Source organism: Periophthalmus magnuspinnatus, chromosome 4 (genome assembly GCF_009829125.3).
Source record: "Periophthalmus magnuspinnatus isolate fPerMag1 chromosome 4, fPerMag1.2.pri, whole genome shotgun sequence".
Classification (NCBI taxonomy): domain Eukaryota; kingdom Metazoa; phylum Chordata; class Actinopteri; order Gobiiformes; family Gobiidae; genus Periophthalmus; species Periophthalmus magnuspinnatus.
The window spans coordinates 33,695,548-33,719,024 of record NC_047129.1 but is presented as its reverse complement, the minus strand read 5'-3'; the positions used below and the strand labels follow the sequence as shown (position 1 = coordinate 33,719,024).

Below are 23,477 nucleotides of genomic sequence, written 5' to 3'. Positions count from 1 at the left end.
TTAAGAATTTGTATAAGAGGCAAAAAGGGACTGAAAGATTCACAGCAATGGATGTGATATTTTTATAGGATTAGGATCAAGACATAGATTTATTTATTTATTTATTTTTTGCTGCAACATCTATAAAAAAAAGTATATGTTTTGTAGGTTTGACAGCTTTCTATTCACAAACAAACATTTCATTCCATAAGATTTGAGACGCCCTTTAAAAAAATAATAAATAAATATAAATTATTTTATTTTATTTTTTAATTAATTTTTATTTTTTAGTATTTATTTATGTATTTTTATTTAGATTTTTAGTTTATTTTGTTTTATTTATTTTTTGTCCCTTACACCTCTGATCAGACTTTTTTTTAATATTTAAGTTTTTTTTTATTAAATTTTGTCTTTACTCTACTTTATTTATTTATTTTTATTTATTTTTATTTTTTTGTCCCTTACACCTCTAATCAGACTCTAATCAGTTTTATGCGATTTTTTTTTATTATTTAAGTTTTTTTTATTTAATTTTTTCTTTACTTTACTTTTTTATTTATTTATTTTTATTTAGTTTTCTTTTTTTTGTCCCTTACACCTTTAATCAGTCTTATGTGATTTTTTTTTAAATTATTTAAGTTTGTTTTTATTTAATTTTTTCTTTACTTTTTTATTTATTTATCTTTATTTTGTTTTCTTTTTTTGTCCCTTACACCTCTAATCATCTTATGCGACTTTTTTTTTATTATTTAAGTTTGTTTTAATTTAATTTTTTCTTTACCCTACTTTTTTTTGTTTTTGTTTTTTTGCCCCTCACGCCCAGACCCTCCGCGGTGACGTCACGCTCACGCAGCTCACGCAGCTCACGCGGAGGGGGCACGCGCTTGCACTCGCTGAACCGGCCCCGGCTCGTGCACAGTCTGCCTCGTGCACAGTCTGCCCCGCGCGTGTGTGTGTGTGCGCGCGTCTCTCTGTCTCTCAGCTGCTCCACGGGACACACGGGACACACGGGACACACGGGACACTCTTTGGACAGGACCGAGCTCTGCGGCGGGACACGGGACACGGGACACGGGGACATGGACCGGGGAAAGCGCACGGTGGTCGTCACAGGTGGGTCCTCGCGTGGGTTTTTTTTTTACGCTGCGTGGAAAGTTAAAGCGAAGAGGAGCAGCTCAGGGGCCAATGGCGGCGGCTGCGCACTGCCCCAGAACAAACACTGGACTGAAACCAGCGACAAAAGAGTTTATTATTACACTTTACTCTGGAGGAAAAGCTCCGGACTGAGGCATTAAAGCTCAGGTTAAAGCTCAGGGACAGTACTGCGCGTTTATCAAGTCAGAAAACACTTTAAGACACTTCACAACGCGCGTTTAGTTTGTTTACAAAAGCCTGGAAACAGCAGAGGAGCCGCAGAGGAGTACTCGAGTAAGAGTAACGTTACTTAAGTAGGAGTAACTGTGTAATGTGAAGGACGAAACAGGAAATACTCCATAAAATCTGTTATTTTCAAACTAAATCCTAAATCTAAAGGAGCCGGAAACAGCAAAGTTCAGATCATTTCATTTTGTTACATAAAAAAAAACAACTTTAAGAAGAAGAAGAACAACTTTTACTCGAGTAACAGTACTGTACTTCAATAAAAACAGGAATACTTAAGTAGGAGTAAAAGTACGCAGCTGGAAAAGTACAATTTCTTTGCCAAGTTACTCGAGTAAATGTAAAACGTGTAACAGATTTAAATTAGACCCAATTACCAGACGATTAAAGCTCCATTATGTAACTTTACCAGCCCAGAGTTCACCATCTGCGTCTCTTTTCTCCGAGTTGTTATTGCTTTGCCTGCAATGTCCCGCAATGTGGCCTGAAACGCATCATCTCCATGGAAACGCACCGTGAGAACATCCCCACGGAGACGCACGCCGGAAAAAGTCCCACAGTGCAGCTTTAAACAGGGGAACAGGCCCTCCCCGTGTGTCAGATGCCCTCCCCGTGTGTCAGATGCCCTCCCTGTGTGTCAGATGCCCTCCCCGTGTGTCAGATGCCCTCCCTGTGTGTCAGATGCCCTCCCTGTGTGTCAGATGCCCTCCCCGTGTGTCAGATGCCCTCCCTCTGAACACGATCCTCCTTTTTAAACATCCATCAAATCGCACGTTTTTTTTTTTTGTTTTTGTTTTTTTTTCCCCCAAAATCACGATTATCTCTCGTTCAGACGTGGCTCGCCTCTCCGCAGACCTGTCAGCTCCCTCTCAGCTGACGGGAGGTGGTGCAGGGAGGTGAAGGGGAGGTGTACGGGAGAGACTGCCTGGGAACGCCACCTCCACAATAGAGGCCGGTGCACAGCTGCTGACCCCGAATGTGGGCTCCTTTTGAGGGAACTGTCAGACACCCAGCCCCCCTGAGACCCCCAGGGGCCCCTGACCCAGTGTGGGAGGAGGAGGAGGAGGAGGAGGAGGAGGAGGAGGAGGAGGAGGAGGAGGGGGAGGAGATTACTTAAGAGTCCAGTGTAAACAAATGCCCAGGCTCAGATTTACACTGACGTCTTTGGTGACAGGAGCCGAACAAGACGAGGAAAACACAAACTGAAAACACTCTGTTCCACCTTGTGATGTCATCATGTGATACAGGAAGTGCTCCACTGTGTTTTTAAACTCCACACACCTTCATTTATAGAATCATTTGGATCATTTCAGTCCTGGAGTTGTCTCTTATCTCGACTGAACTAAAGGTAAAAGGAGCTAAACTACCACTTGATGACATCACAAGGTGGAACAGAGTGTTTTCAGTTTGAGAGAATGAAATAAAACACAACTCCAGGTCTGTTTTTGAGGAGAAAAAAGGACACGACTTAAAGCTCAGAACAATCCATTTTATGTGATGTAGGACGTTTTAAAGAGGAAAAAGTGTGACTGTTAAAGACGGGAGCTGTGGGCTGTGGATTTGACCAAAAAACATGTTTTTTCCCTGAATCAATCCGTTTTGTTTTTTTTATTTTATCTTTCAGTTTTTACTTTTTGAACTGATAAAACAAACCTCATGACTGATTTTAGAAATGATCCAGTTTCTTCTCCAGAGTCTCTGTCTCAGAGTTTTACAGACGGAGGACGAGCCGTGGACATGACTCAAGTCTGACTCACGTTGTCTTAAATGTTCAGAGCTCTAAACTCTATCGCTGCTTCAGAGTGTTCAGTTTGTTACTTTACACCATGAGCCTCACTCAGTCCACACTCTACAGCCACAGCTGCCCCGGGACAGACAGAAGAGGCTGTCAGTCTGTGCGCCGGGCCGTGGGGAGCGCCCGGCCGTGGGGAGCGCCGGGCCGTAGGTCTTTATACTGTTATAAATATCTGTAAAAACATGCAGTGTTGTTGAAAGTGGAGCGGGGTCACCTCTCCACAGATGTGACCTGTAACGTGGCCTGAGTGACACCTGCTCGTCTCCCTGGAGATTTTCTTGAACATTCCAAAGAAAAACACAAACTCTGGAGAATGTTCCAGTGTGTGTTTTATTTATTTGATGGGAACAGTGAGAAAATCTGTAAACAGATTAACTTTGTCCATGAGACGGAGCAGAAACTCACACCTCAGTCCTGGTTCAGTCCTGGTTTAGACCTGGTTTAGACCTGGTTTAGACCTGGTTTAGTCCTGGTTTAGTCCTGGTTCAGTCCTGGTCTCAGACTCTTTCTTTTGTCGTGTGTTTCAGGTTTCGGGCCGTTCGGGGAGCACACGGTGAACGCCAGCTGGGTCGCGGTGCAGGTGAGTCACATGACGACGCACAAATGTGTCAATAATTCACCTGATAAATAAATAAATAAATAAATAAATAAATAAATAAATAAATCCCGAGGTCAGACTCATTTTAGTTTAGACCTGGTGCTTGAGTCTCTATGGTTCTCATCTCTGTGGATTATTCTGTTTTTATTGACACATTTAAATCACAAAATTCATCTAAAACTGTGGCGTCCAGTGGAGCCGACGTCGCCGTAAACGTCATCACAACGAAGCGCCGCTGTAGCGCCCCCTGTGGACAGATTAAAAAAAAAATTTGTACCAAAATGACAACGCGACGCTGCAGAATCCTACAAGTATCAACGATTAAGAAAATAAAACTGGAGAAGGAAGAGCGGACGTCACAGTGGGCGTGTCCCAGTGGGCGTGTCCCAGTGGAAGTGAAAATCAGGGTGGAGCAACAAAATGGCGTCTTGAAAACAGTGGATTAAAGATTAAACTCAAACACGATTCAAGACTCAACGAGAAGAAACGACCAGAACATGGACAAACACGACTGATTTAAATAATTAATTCTGGCGTTTATTTCCATCCGCACAAAGCGAGCGCGTTCTCTCAGCGCCGCACGCCGTCGTCTCACCTGTACGTCCCTCGTTTTTGCTCTGAAATCAGCTGTTTGCCCCTGAACCGTGTTTTTGTGTGCTTGGCGTTTACGTGCGGTGATGTATTGCTGTGGGCGGCGGCGGCGGCGGTCCCCGGTCGGAGCGCCTCATGGGGGCGGGGTGTCACGGAGGGTGTCGCGGTGTCTAGACGCTCCTGATGGGGATATTAAAGCCAAACAAAGGGGTGAGCGGGGTCAGAGGTCAGAGGAGAGGTCAGACACGTCTCCGCACAAACAGGAGGGGTCAGCTGTCCACGCGGAGAGGGGCGGGGCTCCGGACACTCGTCTGTCTCGTTTATTCGGGGCGTTCCGTCAGTTCACACGCAAAAAATATATCTGTGGATCATCACGACGACAAATATTTAGACAAAAAGATAAAAAATGAACGAGGCTGAAAATGTCCAGAGAAAAGTTTAACACAAAAAATATTTAATTAAATGAGACAAAGGCACAAAGGTTCAGTCCTGGTTTAGTCCTGGTTTAGTCCTGGTTCAGTCCTTGTTTAGTCCTTGTTTAGTCCTGGTTCAGTAGTCTCGGGTCCTGGAGTCTCGGGTCCTGGAGTCTCTTGGTCCTGGATTCTCTGGTCCTGGAGTCTCGGTCCTGGAGTCTCGGTCCTGGAGTCTCTCGGTCCTGGAGTCTCTGGTCCTGGAGTCTCTGGTCCTGGAGTCTCTGGTCCTGGAGTCTCGGGTCCTGGAGTCTCGGGTCCTGGAGTCTCGGGTCCTGGAGTCTCTTGGTCCTGGAGTCTCGGTCCTGGAGTCTCTTGGTCCTGGATTCTCTGGTCCTGGATTCTCTGGTCCTGGAGTCTCCGGTCCTGGAGTCTCTTGGTCCTTTGTCTCCTCTTGAGCGTCTGAGTTCTGAGTATTTCTACCACAATGACAAAGCTACAAACATGTCAAAGCAGAGTGACCTTTGACCTTTGACCCTTACACAGGTAGAAGGAGTTTCCAGGTGGATGAGACGGATCTTCATGTTCTGGTCTGGTCTGGTCTGGTCTGGTCTGGGTCTGACCGACACAGATTAAATTTAAAGCTGTTCGATAAGAGCAGACTTTTCCATCACGAGGTTTCAGATGAATTTTGTGATTTAAAATGTCCAAACTGTAACATAATGATGAGTGAGTCTGATTTCACTTCAGTACTTCAGTGTTTGTCGTTATGTGTCCCTGAAAAACATCATAAACCGTTTGAATCTGCGCCGCAGGAGCTGAAGAAGCTGGGCCTGGGCTCTGGAGTCGACCTTCACGTGTACGAGGTCCCCGTGGAGTATCACACCGTCCAGACTCTGGTGCCCGCGCTGTGGGAGCAGTACCACCCCCTGGTGAGAGCGCCACCGGCTAGGCTAACAACAAGCTAGGCTAACAACAGGATGAGCTAACAACAGGATAGGCTAACAACAGGATAGGCTAACAACAGGATAGGCTAACAACAGGATGAGCTAACAGCAGGATGAGCTAACAACAGGATAGGCTAACAACAGGATAGGCTAACAACAGGATAGGCTAACAACAGGATGAGCTAACAACAAGATGAGCTAACAACAGGATAGGCTAGCAACAGGATAGGCTAGCAACAGGATAGGCTAACAACAGGATGAGCTAACAACAAGATGAGCTAACAACAGGATAGGCTAACAACAGGATAGGCTAACAACAGGATAGGCTAGCAACAGGATAGGCTAACAACAGGATAGGCTAACAACAGGATAGGCTAACAACAGGATGAGCTAACAACAGGATGAGCTAACAACAGGATAGGCTAACAACAGGATGGGCTAACAACAGGATAGGCTAACAACAGGATAGGCTAGCAACAGGATAGGCTAACAACAGGATGAGCTAACAACAGGATGAGCTAACAACAGGATAGGCTAACAACAGGATAGGCTAGCAACAGGATAGGCTAACAACAGGATGAGCTAACAACAGGATAGGCTAACAACAGGATAGGCTAACAACAGGATAGGCTAGCAACAGGATAGGCTAACAACAGGATAGGCTAACAACAGGATAGGCTAACAACAGGATAGGCTAACAACAGGATAGGCTAACAACAGGATAGGCTAGCAACAGGATGAGCTAGCAACAGGGTAGGCTAACAACAGGATAGGGTAACAACAGGATAGGCTAGCAACAGGATGAGCTAGCAACAGGATAGGCTAACAACAGGATAGGCTAGCAACAGGATGAGCTAGCAACAGGGTAGGCTAACAACAGGATAGGCTAACAACAGGATAGGCTAGCAACAGGATGAGCTAGCAACAGGATGAGCTAACAACAGGATGAGCTAACAACAGGATAGGCTAACAACAGGATAGGCTAACAACAGGATAGGCTAACAACAGGATAGGCTAACAACAGGATGAGCTAACAACAGGATAGGCTAGCAACAGGATGAGCTAACAACAGGATAGGCTAACAACAGGATGGGCTAACAACAGGATAGGCTAGCAACAGGATAGGCTAACAACAGGATAGGCTAACAACAGGATAGGCTAACAACAGGATAGGCTAACAACAGGATAGGCTAACAACAGGATAGGCTAACAACAGGACGAGCTAGCAACAGGATAGGCTAACAACAGGATAGGCTAACAACAGGATAGGCTAACAACAGGATAGGCTAACAACAGGATAGGCTAACAACAGGATGAGCTAGCAACAGGATAGGCTAACAACAGGATGGGCTAACAACAGGATAGGCTAACAACAGGATGAGCTAGCAACAGGATAGGCTAGCAACAGGATGGGCTAACAACAGGATAGGCTAACAACAGGATGAGCTAACAACAGGATAGGCTAACAACAGGATGAGCTAACAACAGGATAGGCTAACAACAGGATAGGCTAACAACAGGATGAGCTAACAACAGGATAGGCTAGCAACAGGATAGGCTAACAACAGGATAGGCTAGCAACAGGATAGGCTAACAACAGGATGAGCTAGCAACAACCTGAGCTAACAACAGCATAGGCTAACAACAGGATGAGCTAACAACAGGATGGGCTAACAACAGGATAGGCTAACAACAGGATGGGCCAACAACAGGATGGGCTAACAACAGGATAGGCTAACAACAGGATGGGCTAACAACAGGATAGGCTAACAACAGGATGGGCTAACAACAGGATAGGCTAACAACAGGATGGGCTAACAACAGGATAGGCTAACAACAGGATGGGCTAACAACAGGATAGGCTAACAACAGGATGGGCTAACAACAGGATAGGCTAACAACAGGATAGGCTAACAACAGGATGAGCTAACAACAACCTGAGCTAACAACAACCTGAGCTAATAATAACCTGAGCTAACAACAAACTGAGCTAATAACAACCTGAGCTAACAACAACCTGATTTCTCCAGTTATCCGATTTCTCCAGTTATCTGATTTCTCCAGTTATCTGATTTCCCCAGTTATCTGATTTCTCTGTCCGTGTCCACGTCCCCGCTGAAGCTAACTGCTCGCGGACATCGTTAGCATTGACTGTCCCCTCCTCGTTGTGTGTGTGTCCAGTTGGTCATCCACGTGGGCGTGTCCGAGATGGCTACCACGGTGACGCTGGAGAAGTGCGGGCGTAACCATGGCTACAGAGTGCGCGACAACAGCGGCCTGTGTCCCGACGCGCACTGTTGCGTCGCGGGAGGTCCCGACTGCATCGACTCCGTGATCGACCTGGAGTCCGTGTGTAAACGAGTGAGCGGGGCGGGGCTGGGCGTCGCCGTGTCTGTGTCCAAGGACGCCGGGCGGTAAGGCGTTTTTCTGTCATTTTTAACAATAATAATAATAAAAACGCTCTTCACTTAGGCCAGGGGCGTCACTCATTTTCTCTCAAAGGGCCAGAAGTAAATGTAACTAAATATAAACAAATATAACGTAAAATAAACTTTTTTTAATCTTGTTATTTACCTGTTTCTATATTTATTACGTATTCAAACTTACAAATGTTGCGTATGAATTTGCACAGATATGAAAAAACGTCTTTGTAACTGTGTATCTCCTGATAAACTGATATTTTAATTGACCTCGTCGCGGGCCACATAAAGTGACATGGCGGGCCACATTTTGCCCGGGGGCCTTGAGTTTGACAAATGTGATTTTCAACATTAAATGGTGGAACTTTATCGGGCGTTTACGAGTCTGTGAGAAGAGGAGGAAGAAGAAGAGGAAGAGAGGGAGAGAGAGGAGGAGGAAAGATGAGAGGAAAAACGAGATGAGATAAACAGAGGGAAGAAGAGGAGGAGGAGAGAGAGAGAAAGGGGATGGCAGGAGAGGAAGGAGGTAAAGGAATGAGGAGAAGACAGAAGGGAAAGGAGAGGAGGAGAGGGGGAGGAAAGAAAGAGAGTAAAGGAATGTAGAGAGAGAAAAGAGACAGAGAGGAAAGAGAGAGAGGAGAGAGAGAACAGGGCTCAGCGGTTCATTTTAATATCGATATCGGCAAAAAATGAGTCTCCAGTTCCGATAACAGTTTTGGTATCGATTAGTATCTGATTTCGATACTTTGGACGATCCTAGTCACTGTGTCAAAGTTAGTTTCATTACACAGTTTATTTTTTACAACGTGATTCATTTAGAGCACAAGTGTCAAACTCAAGGCCCGGGGGCAAAATTCGGCCCGCCACGTCATTTTATGTGGCCCGTGAGGAGATAAATTAAGACTTGACTGTCATTTTAAAATACGTCTGTGATGATTTAATGTTTCGACAATAAACGAATGAGATTTTTCCAACAACTGACACTGAGAAATATTTGAGAATAATCATCACAAAATTGTTCAGGAAGAGGAAAATTGTCGGCGTGGAAGGAAGTTTCAAAAAAGACGCTAAAGGTGAATACAAGTTTGTGCTTTAAGGAGAAAATCTGTGTGTTTTTTGTGTTTTGAGGCGCGGTCGGTCCAATCTACGGCGGCCATTTTGACACGAAACACGGAGCTAAGTGTGAAAAAGTTAAACTGCAAGAAAAACAACAAACTGTCCAATAAATAAAAGTCTGTTTTTGAATCAGAGCTGAAGGTTCTGACCAGATCCACTTTTAAAAATGTTTATCAGGAAATTCAGATACACAAACACGTAATATTTGCAACTTGAATAAATAATAAATACAGAAAGTTTAAAAGTCGTTACATTTATTTCACGTGACATTCGTTTACATTTAGTCACATCTGGCCCTCGACGGCGGCCATTTTGCTGATGTGGCCCTCGGTGAAAATGAGTTTGACGTCTCTGGTTTAGAGTTTGGCGTTTGTGGGATTATGAGGCTTTAGGGCGACACAAACCCAGAGGTCGAAGGATCGATTCCCGCTCGGACCAGAGCTTTGAGCGTCTGGAGAAGAAGAGTCAAGACGTTTCACTCAGTTCTGGTCAGATGCTGATGGACACGGACTTATATCTGTGAGGGAGGAGCTAACGGCACTGAAGGTTCATACGCCCCCCGGTGGACACAGAGAGAACAGGACACAGAGAGAACAGGACACAGAGAGAACAGGACACAGAGAGAACAGGACACAGAGAGAACAGCTCAGGACACAGAGAGAACAGGACACAGAGAGAACAGGACACAGAGAGAACAGGACACAGAGAGAACAGGACACAGAGAGAGAACAGCTCGGGACACAGAGAGAACAGGACACAGAGAGAACAGGACACAGAGAGAACAGGACACAGAGAGAACAGCTCAGGACACAGAGAGAACAGGACACAGAGAGAGAACAGGACACAGAGAGAACAGGACACAGAGAGAACAGGACACAGAGAGAACAGGACACAGAGAGAACAGGACACAGAGAGAACAGGACACAGAGAGAGAACAGCTCGGGACACAGAGAGAACAGGACACAGAGAGAACAGGACACAGAGAGAACAGGACACAGAGAGAACAGGACACAGAGAGAGAACAGGACACAGAGAGAGAACAGGACACAGAGAGAGAACAGGACACAGAGAGAAAACAGGACACAGAGAGAACAGGACACAGAGAGAACAGGACACAGAGAGAACAGGACACAGAGAGAACAGGACACAGAGAGAACAGGACACAGAGAGAACAGGACACAGAGAGAACAGGACACAGAGAGAACAGGACACAGAGAGAACAGCTCAGGACACAGAGAGAACAGCTCAGGACACAGAGAGAACAGGACACAGAGAGAACAGCTCAGGACACAGAGAGAACAGGACACAGAGAGAACAGGACACAGAGAGAACAGCTCAGGACACAGAGAGAACAGGACACAGAGAGAACAGGACACAGAGAGAACAGCTCAGGACACAGAGAGAACAGCTCAGGACACAGAGAGAACAGGACACAGAGAGAACAGCTCAGGACACAGAGAGAACAGGACACAGAGAGAACAGGACACAGAGAGAACAGGGGACACAGATGAGAACAGGACACAGAGAGAAACAGCTCAGTCCACAGAGAGAACAGGACACAGAGAGAAACAGCTCATGCACACAGAGAGAACAGGACACAGAGAGAAACAGACTCAGGACCAAGAGAACAGCTGAGGGGACACAGAGAGAACAGCTCAGGACACAAGAGGAACAGGAACACAGAGAGAACAGGACAACAGAGAGAAACAGGACACAGATAGAAAGGACAAGAGGAGAACAGTACAAAGAGAGCGAAAGACTGAGGAATTGAGGAGATGACGACTGAGGGAAATAACTACTGGAATGAACAGACTGAGCCTGACGAATTTAAGAAGAAATTCTAAAGAAAGAGGTAACCCAACAGAGTACTTAGAGGAGAAAGGACACAGAGAGAACAGGACACAGAGGAGAACAGTCGGACACAGAGAGAGAACCAGCTTCAGGACACAGAGAGAACAGGAAACAGAGATGAGAACAGGGCACAGAGAGGAGAACAGGGACACATGAGCGAGAACAGGACACAGAGAGAGAACAGGACACAGAGAGAAAGGACCACAGAGAGAACAGGAACAGATGAGAACAGGACACAGAGAGAACAGGACCCAGAGAGAACAGGACACAGAGAGAGACAGGACACAGAGAGAGAACAGGACACAGAGAGAACAGGACACAGAGAGAACAGGACACAGAGAGAAACAGGACACAGATGAGAACAGTCAGGACACAGAGAGAACAGACACAGAGAGAACAGGACACAGAGAGAACAGGACACAGAGAGAACCAGGACACAGAGAGAACCGGACACAGAGAAGAACAGGACACAGAGAGAACAGGACCAGAGGAGAACAGGACACAGAGAGAACCAGGACCACAGAGAGAACAGGACACAGAGAGAACAGGACACAGAGAGAACAGGACACAGAGAGACACAGGACCTCAGAGAGACACAGGACCAGAGAGAACGGACACAGAGAGAACAGGACACAGAGAGAACAGGACACAGAGAGAACAGGACACAGAGAGAACAGGACACAGAGAGAACAGGACACAGAGAGAACAGGAACACAGAGAGAACAGGACACAGAGAGAACAGGACACAGAGAGAACAGCTCAGGACACAGAGAGAACAGGACACAGAGAGAGAACAGGACACAGAGAGAGAACAGGACACAGAGAGAACAGGACACAGAGAGAACAGGACACAGAGAGAACAGGACACAGAGAGAACAGGACACAGAGAGAGAACAGGACACAGAGAGAACAGGACACAGAGAGAACAGGACACAGAGAGAACAGGACACAGAGAGAACAGGACACAGAGAGAGAACAGGACACAGAGAGAGAACAGGACACAGAGAGAACAGGACACAGAGAGAAAACAGGACACAGAGAGAACAGGACACAGAGAGAACAGGACACAGAGAGAACAGGACACAGAGAGAACAGGACACAGAGAGAACAGGACACAGAGAGAACAGGACACAGAGAGAACAGCTCAGGACACAGAGAGAACAGGACACAGAGAGAACAGCTCAGGACACAGAGAGAACAGGACACAGAGAGAACAGCTCAGGACACAGAGAGAACAGGACACAGAGAGAACAGGACACAGAGAGAACAGGACACAGAGAGAACAGCTCAGGACACAGAGAGAACAGCTCAGGACACAGAGAGAACAGGACACAGAGAGAACAGCTCAGGACACAGAGAGAACAGGACACAGAGAGAACAGGACACAGAGAGAACAGGACACAGAGAGAACAGGACACAGAGAGAACAGCTCAGGACACAGAGAGAACAGGACACAGAGAGAACAGCTCAGCACACAGAGAGAACAGGACACAGAGAGAACAGCTCAGGACACAGAGAGAACAGCTGAGGACACAGAGAGAACAGCTCAGGACACAGAGAGAACAGGACACAGAGAGAACAGGACACAGAGAGAACAGGACACAGAGAGAACAGGACACAGAGAGAACAGGACACAGAGAGAACAGGACACAGAGAGAACAGGACACAGAGAGAACAGCTCAGGACACAGAGAGAACAGCTCAGGACACAGAGAGAACAGGACACAGAGAGAGAACAGGACACAGAGAGAGAACAGGACACAGAGAGAGAACAGGACACAGAGAGAGAACAGGACACAGAGAGAACAGGACACAGAGAGAACAGGACACAGAGAGAACAGGACACAGAGAGAACAGGACACAGAGAGAACAGGACACAGAGAGAACAGGACACAGAGAGAACAGGACACAGAGAGAACAGCTGAGGACACAGAGAGAACAGCTCAGGACACAGAGAGAACAGGACACAGAGAGAACAGGACACAGAGAGAACAGGACACAGAGAGAACAGCTCAGGACACAGAGAGAACAGCTCAGGACACAGAGAGAACAGGACACAGAGAGAGAACAGGACACAGAGAGAGAACAGGACACAGAGAGAGAACAGGACACAGAGAGAGAACAGGACACAGAGAGAACAGGACACAGAGAGAACAGGACACAGAGAGAACAGCTCAGGACACAGAGAGAACAGGACACAGAGAGAACAGCTCAGGACACAGAGAGAACAGGACACAGAGAGAACAGCTCAGCACACAGAGAGAACAGCTCAGGACACAGAGAGAACAGGACACAGAGAGAACAGGACACAGAGAGAGAACAGGACACAGAGAGAACAGGACACAGAGAGAGAACAGGACACAGAGAGAACAGGACACAGAGAGAACAGGACACAGAGAGAACAGGACACAGAGAGAACAGGACACAGAGAGAACAGGACACAGAGAGAACAGGACACAGAGAGAACAGGACACAGAGAGAGAACAGGACACAGAGAGAGAACAGGACACAGAGAGAGAACAGGACACAGAGAGAGAACAGGACACAGAGAGAGAACAGGACACAGAGAGAACAGCTCAGGACACAGAGAGAACAGCTCAGGACACAGAGAGAACAGGACACAGAGAGAACAGGACACAGAGAGAACAGGACACAGAGAGAACAGGACACAGAGAGAACAGGACACAGAGAGAACAGGACACAGAGAGAACAGGACACAGAGAGAACAGGACACAGAGAGAACAGGACACAGAGAGAACAGCTCAGCACACAGAGAGAACAGCTCAGGACACAGAGAGAACAGGACACAGAGAGAACAGGACACAGAGAGAACAGGACACAGAGAGAACAGCTCAGGACACAGAGAGAACAGCTCAGGACACAGAGAGAACAGCTCAGGACACAGAGAGAACAGGACACAGAGAGAACAGGACACAGAGAGAGCAGGACACAGAGAGAACAGGACACAGAGAGAACAGCTCAGGACACAGAGAGAACAGGACACAGAGAGAACAGGACACAGAGAGAACAGGACACAGAGAGAACAGGACACAGAGAGAACAGCTCAGGACACAGAGAGAACAGCTCAGGACACAGAGAGAACAGCTCAGGACACAGAGAGAACAGCTCAGGACACAGAGAGAACAGCTCAGGACACAGAGAGAACAGGACACAGAGAGAACAGCTCAGGACACAGAGAGAACAGCTCAGGACACAGAGAGAACAGCTCAGGACACGGAGAGAACAGGACACAGAGAGAACAGGACACAGAGAGAACAGGACACAGAGAGAACAGGACACAGAGAGAACAGGACACAGAGAGAACAGGACACAGAGAGAACAGGACACAGAGAGAACAGGACACAGAGAGAACAGGACACAGAGAGAACAGGACACAGAGAGAACAGGACACAGAGAGAACAGGACACAGAGAGAACAGGACACAGAGAGAACAGCTCAGGACACAGAGAGAACAGCTCAGGACACGGAGAGAACAGGACACAGAGAGAACAGGACACAGAGAGAACAGGACACAGAGAGAACAGGACACAGAGAGAACAGGACACAGAGAGAACAGGACACAGAGAGAACAGGACACAGAGAGAACAGCTCAGGACACAGAGAGAACAGCTCAGGACACAGAGAGAACAGGACACAGAGAGAACAGGACACAGAGAGAACAGGACACAGAGAGAACAGGACACAGAGAGAACAGGACACAGAGAGAACAGCTCAGGACACAGAGAACAGGACACAGAGAGAACAGGACACAGAGAGAACAGGACACAGAGAGAACAGGACACAGAGAGAACAGGACACAGAGAGAACAGGACACAGAGAGAACAGGACACAGACAGAACAGCTCAGGACACAGAGAGAGAACAGGACACAGAGAGAGAACAGGACACAGAGAGAGAACAGGACACAGAGAGAGAACAGGACACAGAGAGAACAGGACACAGAGAGAACAGGACACAGAGAGAACAGGACACAGAGAGAACAGGACACAGGGAGAACAGGACACAGAGAGAAAGACAGAAAGATTTAACAGGAATTGGGGCCTGAATTGTCATCTATCCCCCAACTATCACTCCATCCTCAGACCTAAATAAAAACAGAAGAACAAGAAACAAACGGCCACAAAGTCTGAAACTTTCCTCTGACATGAAGAACTTTCATTTAATGTTATGAAATTATTATGAGAGAATGAGCAGTGTGAGCTTTAAAGACACTGCTCTGGTACAGAGAGATTTGATTGTGTAATAATTGGTCGTGCGAGTGGGTGTGTGTGTGTGTTTGTATTCATTATATTTCTTACATTTTATTTTGTATTTCTCACCTGCTCAGGGACAAGTGATGGAAACTTCAGCTCTAATCTGTCCCTGTCAAAGAAAGAAAGAAAGAAAGAAAGAAAGAAAGAAAGAAAGAAAGAAAGAAAGAAAGAAAGAAAGAAAGAAAGAAAGAAAGAAAGAAAGAAAGAAAGAAAGAAAGAAAGAAAGAAAGAAAGAAAGAAAGAAAGAAAGAAAGAAAGAAAGAAAGAAAGAAAGAAAGAAAGAAAGAAAGAAAGAAAGAAAGAAAGAAAGAAAGCCGGGATGCTAAGAGCCGGGATGCTAAGAGTCGGGATGCTAAGAGTCGGGATGCTAAGAGTCGGGATGCTAAGGGCCGGGATGCTAATAGCGGTGAGAGGGGCTGGAATGATTATGTTCATTTTCCTCCTGCACAAACAAACGAGTGCGTTAGCTTCAGTGTCGTTAGCTCCTCCCTTCAGACAGGTATAAGGGCGTGTCCAGCCGTAATCTGACCAGAACGTCTTCACTCCTACAGCTTTTTGTCCAGTTGACAGATTTAATTCAGCCTTTTACTTTTTCACATTAAACCGTGTCTTTCTTTGCAGATACCTGTGCGACTTCACCTACTACACTTCGCTGTACCTGAGCCGCGGCCGCTCCGCCTTCGTGCACGTGCCTCCGCTGGGGAAGCCTTATAACGGCGAGGCGCTGGGTTTGGTTCTTCAGGCCATCGTCCACGGCATCCTGGAGCTACTGGAGGAGCAGGAGCAGATCCACTGTCAACAGCACCTCCTCTAAAGCCCCGCCCTGATGTCAAACCATAGACTGTATACGTAAATGGACATGGCTAACCCGCTAGCCGCCGCGTTACAAACAGGAAGTGATCACGGGCGCGCTTCCGTCTCCATCGACTCTGGCTCCGATTCACTTCACGTCAGACTTTTTTATTTCACTGTTGTGTCCGTGAATCAAGATTTGAACGTTAAAAACAGACAAATCCGGCGCCTTCTTTCCCCGAGGTAGCGTTAGCGTTAGCAGCAGGTTTGATTGACAGCGTTGCTAAGCCCCCGCCTCCTGCTAAACCACTGGCGGGAAGGGGCGTTACCTCCATTAACCTCCGTCCTGATCGGCTCTTCGGTTGCTATGACACTCGCGGTCGGGGCTCCAAATTAGCCGCTATAACCGCTAGCCTCGACGAGCTACATTTAGCCGAACGCCGCGGGTGACGTCGCACTCGCTCGGTCCACTTCTTTATACAGTCTATGTGTCAAACGAACCAAACTTTTAGCGTTTAAACGTGTAGTTCACAAACCACTACCTCAGGACGAGAGGAGACGGGCGGGGCGGCGTTTAACGTCTCGCTCCAGGACGCGGTGGAACGTCGGTCTGATAAAAATCATAGAAATAGTTTTGTAACGGTTCAGCGCAGCACGTTTCCCCGCCCTCTCCTCCCGTTGGTCAGCCTCAGTCGCGCTGTGAGTGAGTGACAGGCGGATTTAACCAATCACAGGGAGCTGCTGAAGCGGATGACTGATTGGTGAAAAGTTAGGACTGTTGCCACGGGAATTGCCAGATCAAAACAAAATATGATCTTCTGAACGGTCAGCCGTCCTCAAAATGGCGGCATCTGACAGGAAGCTGAAGCCCGTGGATATAAAGGTCTTTGTCAAACCGCCCTCCGCTCGTCCTCAAAATCCCTCCGTTCAAACTAAATGGCGTGGCTCCTCTCTCGACGGCGCGTGTGGCTCCTCTCTGCGCCTCCTCCCTCTGCGCCTCCTCCCTCTGCGCCTCCTCTCTGTGCGTGTGGCTCCTCTCTGCACCTTATAGAGTTAGGGTTTTATTTCTATGTTGGAGCCACATTGTGCAAAGTGTTTGTCAAATTTAACTCAAAAATGATCCGATATTTACTTGGGTACTCCTCTGGGTACTCCACTGGGTACTCCACTGGGTACTCCACTGGGTACTCCACTGGGTACTCCACTGGGTACTCCACTGGGTACTCCACTGGGTACTCCACTTCCTCCTTATTTCCTGTTTTGATTTAAAGCTGCACTGTGTAACTTCTCCGGTGGAGCGTCTGCCATCATCATTAAACTGATCCATCGTGCATTTGCTGAGCCGTTTTATATCGATGGAACAGACCGCGCCTCACCTCCTCGTCTCCGTGGAGATGGATACGTTTAATGCCATAAGGTGGAACATGCAGGTGACACACCCTCCGCCAGAAAAGTTACTGAGTACAGCTTTAAAACGACCGTGATATAAAAGTATAGCTGTAGGTCCCATGTTTACTCCGCCCTGTAGCTCGTTTGTGCCTCATACTCTGCATGTTTTGTGTTTTGTTTAGTTTGTTTTTCTTTAGCTGATTCTTTCATATTTAAGTCTCTTTTCTTTATAAGAAGTCGTCATTTTTGCCTTGAATTACAAAGGTTTGAATCAGGGAACGGGTTGGTTCCTCTCCACAGACCTGACACGGTAATGCAGTTTATAAAAATATGATGAATGTGATATTGAAGCGGCGTAAAACTGTGACATAGTACTACAGTACTACAGTACTACAGTACTACAGTACTGCAGTACTAGTGTACTACAGTACTACAGTACTAGTGTACTACAGTACTACAGTATTAGTGTACTACAGTACTACAGTACTAGTGTACTACAGTACTACAGTACTAGTGTACTACAGTACTAGTGTACTACAGTACTACAGTACTACAGTACTACAGTACTAGTGTACTACAGTACTACAGTACTAGTGTACTACAGTACTAGTGTACTACAGTACTACAGTACTAGTGTACTACAGTACTACAGTACTAGTGTACTACAGTACTACAGTACTAGTGTACTACAGTACTACAGTACTAGTGTACTACAGTACTACAGTACTAGTGTACTACAGTACTAGTGTACTACAGTACTAGTGTACTACAGTACTACAGTACTAGTGTACTACAGTACTAGTGTACTACAGTACTACAGTACTAGTGTACTACAGTACTAGTGTACTACAGTACTACAGTACTAGTGTACTACAGTACTAGTGTACTACAGTACTACAGTACTAGTGTACTACAGTACTAGTGTACTACAGTACTAGTGTACTACAGTACTACAGTACTAGTGTACTACAGTACTACAGTACTAGTGTACTACAGTACTAGTGTACTACAGTACTAGTGTACTACAGTACTAGTGTACTACAGTACTAGTGTACTACAGTACTACAGTACTAGTGTACTACAGTACTACAGTATTAGTGTACTACAGTACTACAGTATTAGTGTACTACAGTACTACAGTACTAGTGTACTACAGTACTACAGTACTAGTGTACTACAGTACTAGTGTACTACAGTACTACAGTACTAGTGTACTACAGTACTAGTGTACTACAGTACTAGTGTACTACAGTACTAGTGTACTACAGTACTAGTGTACTACAGTACTAGTGTACTACAGTACTACAGTACTAGTGTACTACAGTACTACAGTATTAGTGTACTACAGTACTACAGTATTAGTGTACTACAGTACTACAGTACTAGTGTACTACAGTACTACAGTATTAGTGTACTACAGTACTACAGTACTAGTGTACTACAGTACTACAGTACTAGTGTACTACAGTACTAGTGTACTACAGTACTAGTGTACTACAGTACTACAGTACTAGTGTACTACAGTACTACAGTACTAGTGTACTACAGTACTAGTGTACTACAGTACTAGTGTACTACAGTACTACAGTACTAGTGTACTACAGTACTACAGTATTAGTGTACTACAGTACTACAGTACTAGTGTACTACAGTACTACAGTATTAGTGTACTACAGTACTAGTGTACTACAGTACTACAGTATTAGTGTACTACAGTACTACAGTACTAGTGTACTACAGTACTACAGTATTAGTGTACTACAGTACTACAGTACTACAGTACTACAGTACTAGTGTACTACAGTACTAGTGTACTGCAGTACTACGATCATTTCTACATGAGTCGTGTTGACACTTTGCAGTGACGTCAGGGGGAGGTTCTACATCAGGGGCGTCAAACACATTTTCACCGAAGGCCACGTCCGCACAAATGGCCGTCAAAGTCCCAGATGTAAACTAAATGTCACTACTTTTTAAAATTAATTCAAGTTACAAATATCACATAATAATAAAAGTTACAAATATCACATAATATCACATTTGCAACGATGTAAAAACATGTGTCTGTAACTGCGTCTCCTGATAAAATCATTTTAAAACCATCACACCTTTAATTTACTGTCGAGGGCCACGTAAAATGATGTGGAGGGCCACATTTAGCCCACGGGCCTTGAGTTTGACACATGTTCTACATGTATGTCTCTAGCAAAATTTTCAGCAGTTGCCATGGTGACACAACAACCACTGAAGTTTTAGGACAGTCTAAAAACAAAATGGATTAAAAGAGCACAGGAGCGATCAGCCCGAGATCATCGTCCGATTTTAGGAGTTTGATTTTTAACAAAAAGACGAGACTCACTGAAAAACTGTTGGCTAACGCTGGCTAACGCTGGCTAACGCTAGCTAGCATGTGACTGATTTGATTTGACAGGGACTTTAACAGTTGAACAGCTCAAATCACCTGCTGCAGCTCCAGTTAAGTTTGTTATTTCTGGTCAGATTAAAACAAAGATTAGATTAAAGTGTAATTTTACAGATTCAGACAGAGCAGTGCCTCCAGTTAGCTCCGCCCCTTCCTGTTGATGACGTCAGCTGCAAAGTGTTAATTATGAAACTCACTGAAGTCGTCGGTTATTTTTTGTTTAGAGCCATTTTAATGATACAAGCCTCAATAGCTCAAACGTTAAAGTCGAACCGTGTAACTTTTCTATGCCACCTGCTTATCTCCATGGAGACGTTAGTTAGTTGTGTTGTCTGTAATGCTCCACAGTGCGGCATTTCACCTGTGAATCATCCAACAGTGAATTACACGTGTTAGTTTTTCTTTAAAACGCCTTGAAAAAACATGGATTCTGACTGAGCGGGGTCGCCTCTCCGCAGATCTGATCCGTGACATGGCCGGGTGATGCCCACAGCTCGCCGCCACGTGGATGGACACGTTTAACGCCATACTGTGGAATATTCCAGTCAAAGCCGTCACATCTCTGCGTCTGTGTGGAGACGAGCAGGTGGCGTCGTGGAAGGTGACGGTATCGAGAGCCGATACTCGCGTTGGTATCGATTCACGTGTGATTTTTGTAGCGGTCGTTATGGTGACAGGCCTCATTTTTCCAGCTCACACTTCCCCTTTAATTTCAGGGCTCAGTTCAGACTAAATCCACTGAGATCTGACCTGGAAGTGCAATGTTTTTTACAGATCTCTGCTCCATCCGCCGGAAACTCTGAAAACACCGAACATGGGACTTTTGTGTTTGTGGCTGCGCAGTTCGGAAAAACAAACACGGAATATTTATTAATTTACAGGAACAAACTGGAATAACCTGGATGATAATGTCCTGATATCGGATTCTATGGGAAAAATCACAGTTTTTGAAAGAAATCTCCAAAATTCTCCGTCACAAATGTCGAACGTCTCATTTTTAGTTTGAGTTTCGCTCCATGAACTCGTCGCTTTGATCGTTCGTCTTAAAAATCCGTTCGACTGACGACACTCGCGTCTTTAGGGATGAAAAATGGCTCCACTTCCCGACGATATTGTGGAAAAATCAGATTAGATTAACCATAAACCAGGTCAACGAAACGAAATGTGTGTGATGTCACTTCCTGCTGATTAAAAACGGCGTCGTCTTTGTCGTTTAAAGGTCACGGGGTCAAAAGCATCGAAGTGAGACGCTAGGCTAGGCTAACGCTACACACGGTTAATCCCGTTATTCCAGATTATCCCGACATTATTTACACGTTTGACTCAGTTTGCGGTTTAAACGTGCGACTTTGAAATGGAACCGTCTCCCGTTTGATGAAAAATGAACAAAAACAAAACAACTGAGCGGCGACGCCACATCGCCCCCTGGTGTCGGGAGGTCGATTTCTCCTTCATTTTTTCCCCCCACAGACTTTACAAACAAAAATTAATATTAAAAGTTTGAAAGCTCAGAGCTGATCATCTCTGTGGAACTAAAGACACGAGACCTGCGCTTTTATTTCATTTAAAATCTGTATCTTAAACTTTATAAACGTCCGATTTACATAAACATTTCACAGAATCTCGTGTTTTAAATGTGTTTTTTTTTACTTAAAACACCCGCGTTATGGATATCAGTTCGAGCGCGCAGCTGGTTTGCCTCCACGATGCTTTTGAACTCAACATTTGAATCTTTTGAAAAAGTTTATGTGGAAAAATGAATGGGAAATGAACCTCCGATCCAGAGGGGGGCGCTGTCTGACGAGCTCCACGCCAGATGCTGATGTTTTTCCGCTCTGAGCAGCCACACTCTGCGTTTAATAAAAGCTTTCCGTCGCCCCCTCGGAGTCGGGCACAGCTGCTTACGTTACATCACGCCCGGTTCTGTGGGGGGCGGGGCCTCGCACTTGTCCGAACTGAGCCTCATAGTCTGAAAATCTGTAGCACTTTTATTTGACTTAAAGTTTGATCTTTTATTTGAATTTGTGAAAACTTCTCTGTTTTGAGTTTCAGTCGCTTTAAAGACGCATTATGTAACTTTTCTGGTGAAGAGTGCGCCCCCTGCTGGTCTATGTGGGGCGGTGTCGTCGCGATACTGAAATTTCTAACTCGATACTGATACTAGAGGATGAACTCGATACTCGATACCGATATTGATCCCCAAACGACCATTTTAAAAGCTCTTTTTTTTTAACAATTTTGTCATTTTCAACGCAAAATAATCGAAATTGCTGATCGATACCTGCTCAAACGAGGGTCTAGTTTCGATATCAGCTTTAATATCGATTATTGTCTGATTTGACCCTAATGGCGATGTCATTATTTTGCCTGGAATGTTCCACAGTGCGGCATTACTCTTCTTCTTTTATCGCCTTCATCCACTCACGTGTTTTTATCGTCAGTCTCCACGGTGATACACGAGTTTAATGCCGCAGTGTAAAACATTCCAGGCAAACGACGGCAATAACATCTCCACGGAGACGAGCGGGCGCCGGACCCCGCAGCGGGAAGGTTCCACAATGCGTCTTTAAAGTTCTAATATGTAGCTTTGATCTTAATGTAGCAGATTTTATTATTATTATTTTGTTTTTTGGCCGTGAAGTGTCGCTCCCAAATGTGAAAGTTTATTTCATAGATTTTAGTTTCCCCCTCGTGAAAAAAACAAAAAAACAAAAACAAAAAACATATCAGTCCTGTGTTTTTAAAGCTCTAATATCACAAAATCCACTCCTGTAGATTTAAGTCGCTGTTTCCTCCTCAAAAACAGACCTGGAGTTGTGTTTTTGTTTCATTTATTATTATTCTGTGACATCTCCAAACCTCAAAACGCTCCGTTCCACCTTGTGATGTCATCGAGTGGTAGTTTTCAACCTCCTTTTTCCCCTTTCGCTCGGTAAATATCGGCGAACTCCAGGTCTGAAACGATCCAAACGACTCCGGAAATGACGACGTGCGGAGTCTAAAAACACAGCGGCGCACTTCCTGATGACATCACCAGGTGGAACGGGGCGTTTTCAGTTTCGAGAGAAGCTGAGGAAACGCCAAAAAAGATGAAATAGTTGCTACGTAACTTTTTTGCGGTGGAGGGTGTACGCCCGCTGCTCGTTTCCATGGAGATGCCGTCGCTTCGATTGACTGCACAGCCCTTATCTACCTCCACCGGGAAAAGTTCCGCAGCGCAGCTTTAAACGCGTCCCTGTGTCCGTGTCCTGATCTGTGCCAAACGCGCGACTGTGACGTTCTGACTCTGCTCAAACGACGGGCGGCTCGTGTTTCCGTCCTGATCTCGGGGTTCCTCTCTCGTGCCTTCTTCTTCTTCTTCTCCTCCTTCTTCTTCTTCTTCATCGTTAAAAGGCCTTAAACGTTCCCCGGATCAGATCGGAATATCGGATCAAATGTCCCGTCTGAAAATGTGTCTACCTCAGAAAGTGAATGTTCCGGTGCTGTGACATGAAGTGAACTTACAATAAAAAGGA

At 45.7% G+C, this 23,477-nt stretch overlaps 2 protein-coding genes across 3 annotated transcripts in view; one reads left to right on the top strand and one right to left on the bottom strand.

Moving 5' to 3' along the window:
* LOC117370340 (transcription factor JunD) overlaps positions 1-23,477 on the bottom strand; it is a 176,831-nt gene that overhangs the window by 18,147 nt on the left and 135,207 nt on the right. The gene's annotated exons all lie outside the window — the stretch shown is intronic.
* On the top strand, positions 794-23,477 carry LOC117370112 (pyroglutamyl-peptidase 1-like). Of its 2 annotated transcripts, XR_008648676.1 has the most exons (6): positions 794-1,092; positions 3,682-3,734; positions 5,569-5,685; positions 7,882-8,114; positions 15,981-16,338; positions 16,395-17,888. XR_008648676.1 is itself a non-coding variant. In XM_033965473.2 (5 exons), the coding sequence occupies exons 1-5, from the start codon at positions 1,059-1,061 to the stop codon at positions 16,171-16,173; spliced, it is 630 nt and encodes a 209-aa protein (XP_033821364.1). In that variant the 5' UTR covers positions 794-1,058; the 3' UTR covers positions 16,174-23,477. The 2 variants fall into 2 exon arrangements, 1 of the variants encoding a protein (XP_033821364.1); XM_033965473.2 differs by having other exon boundaries at positions 15,981-23,477.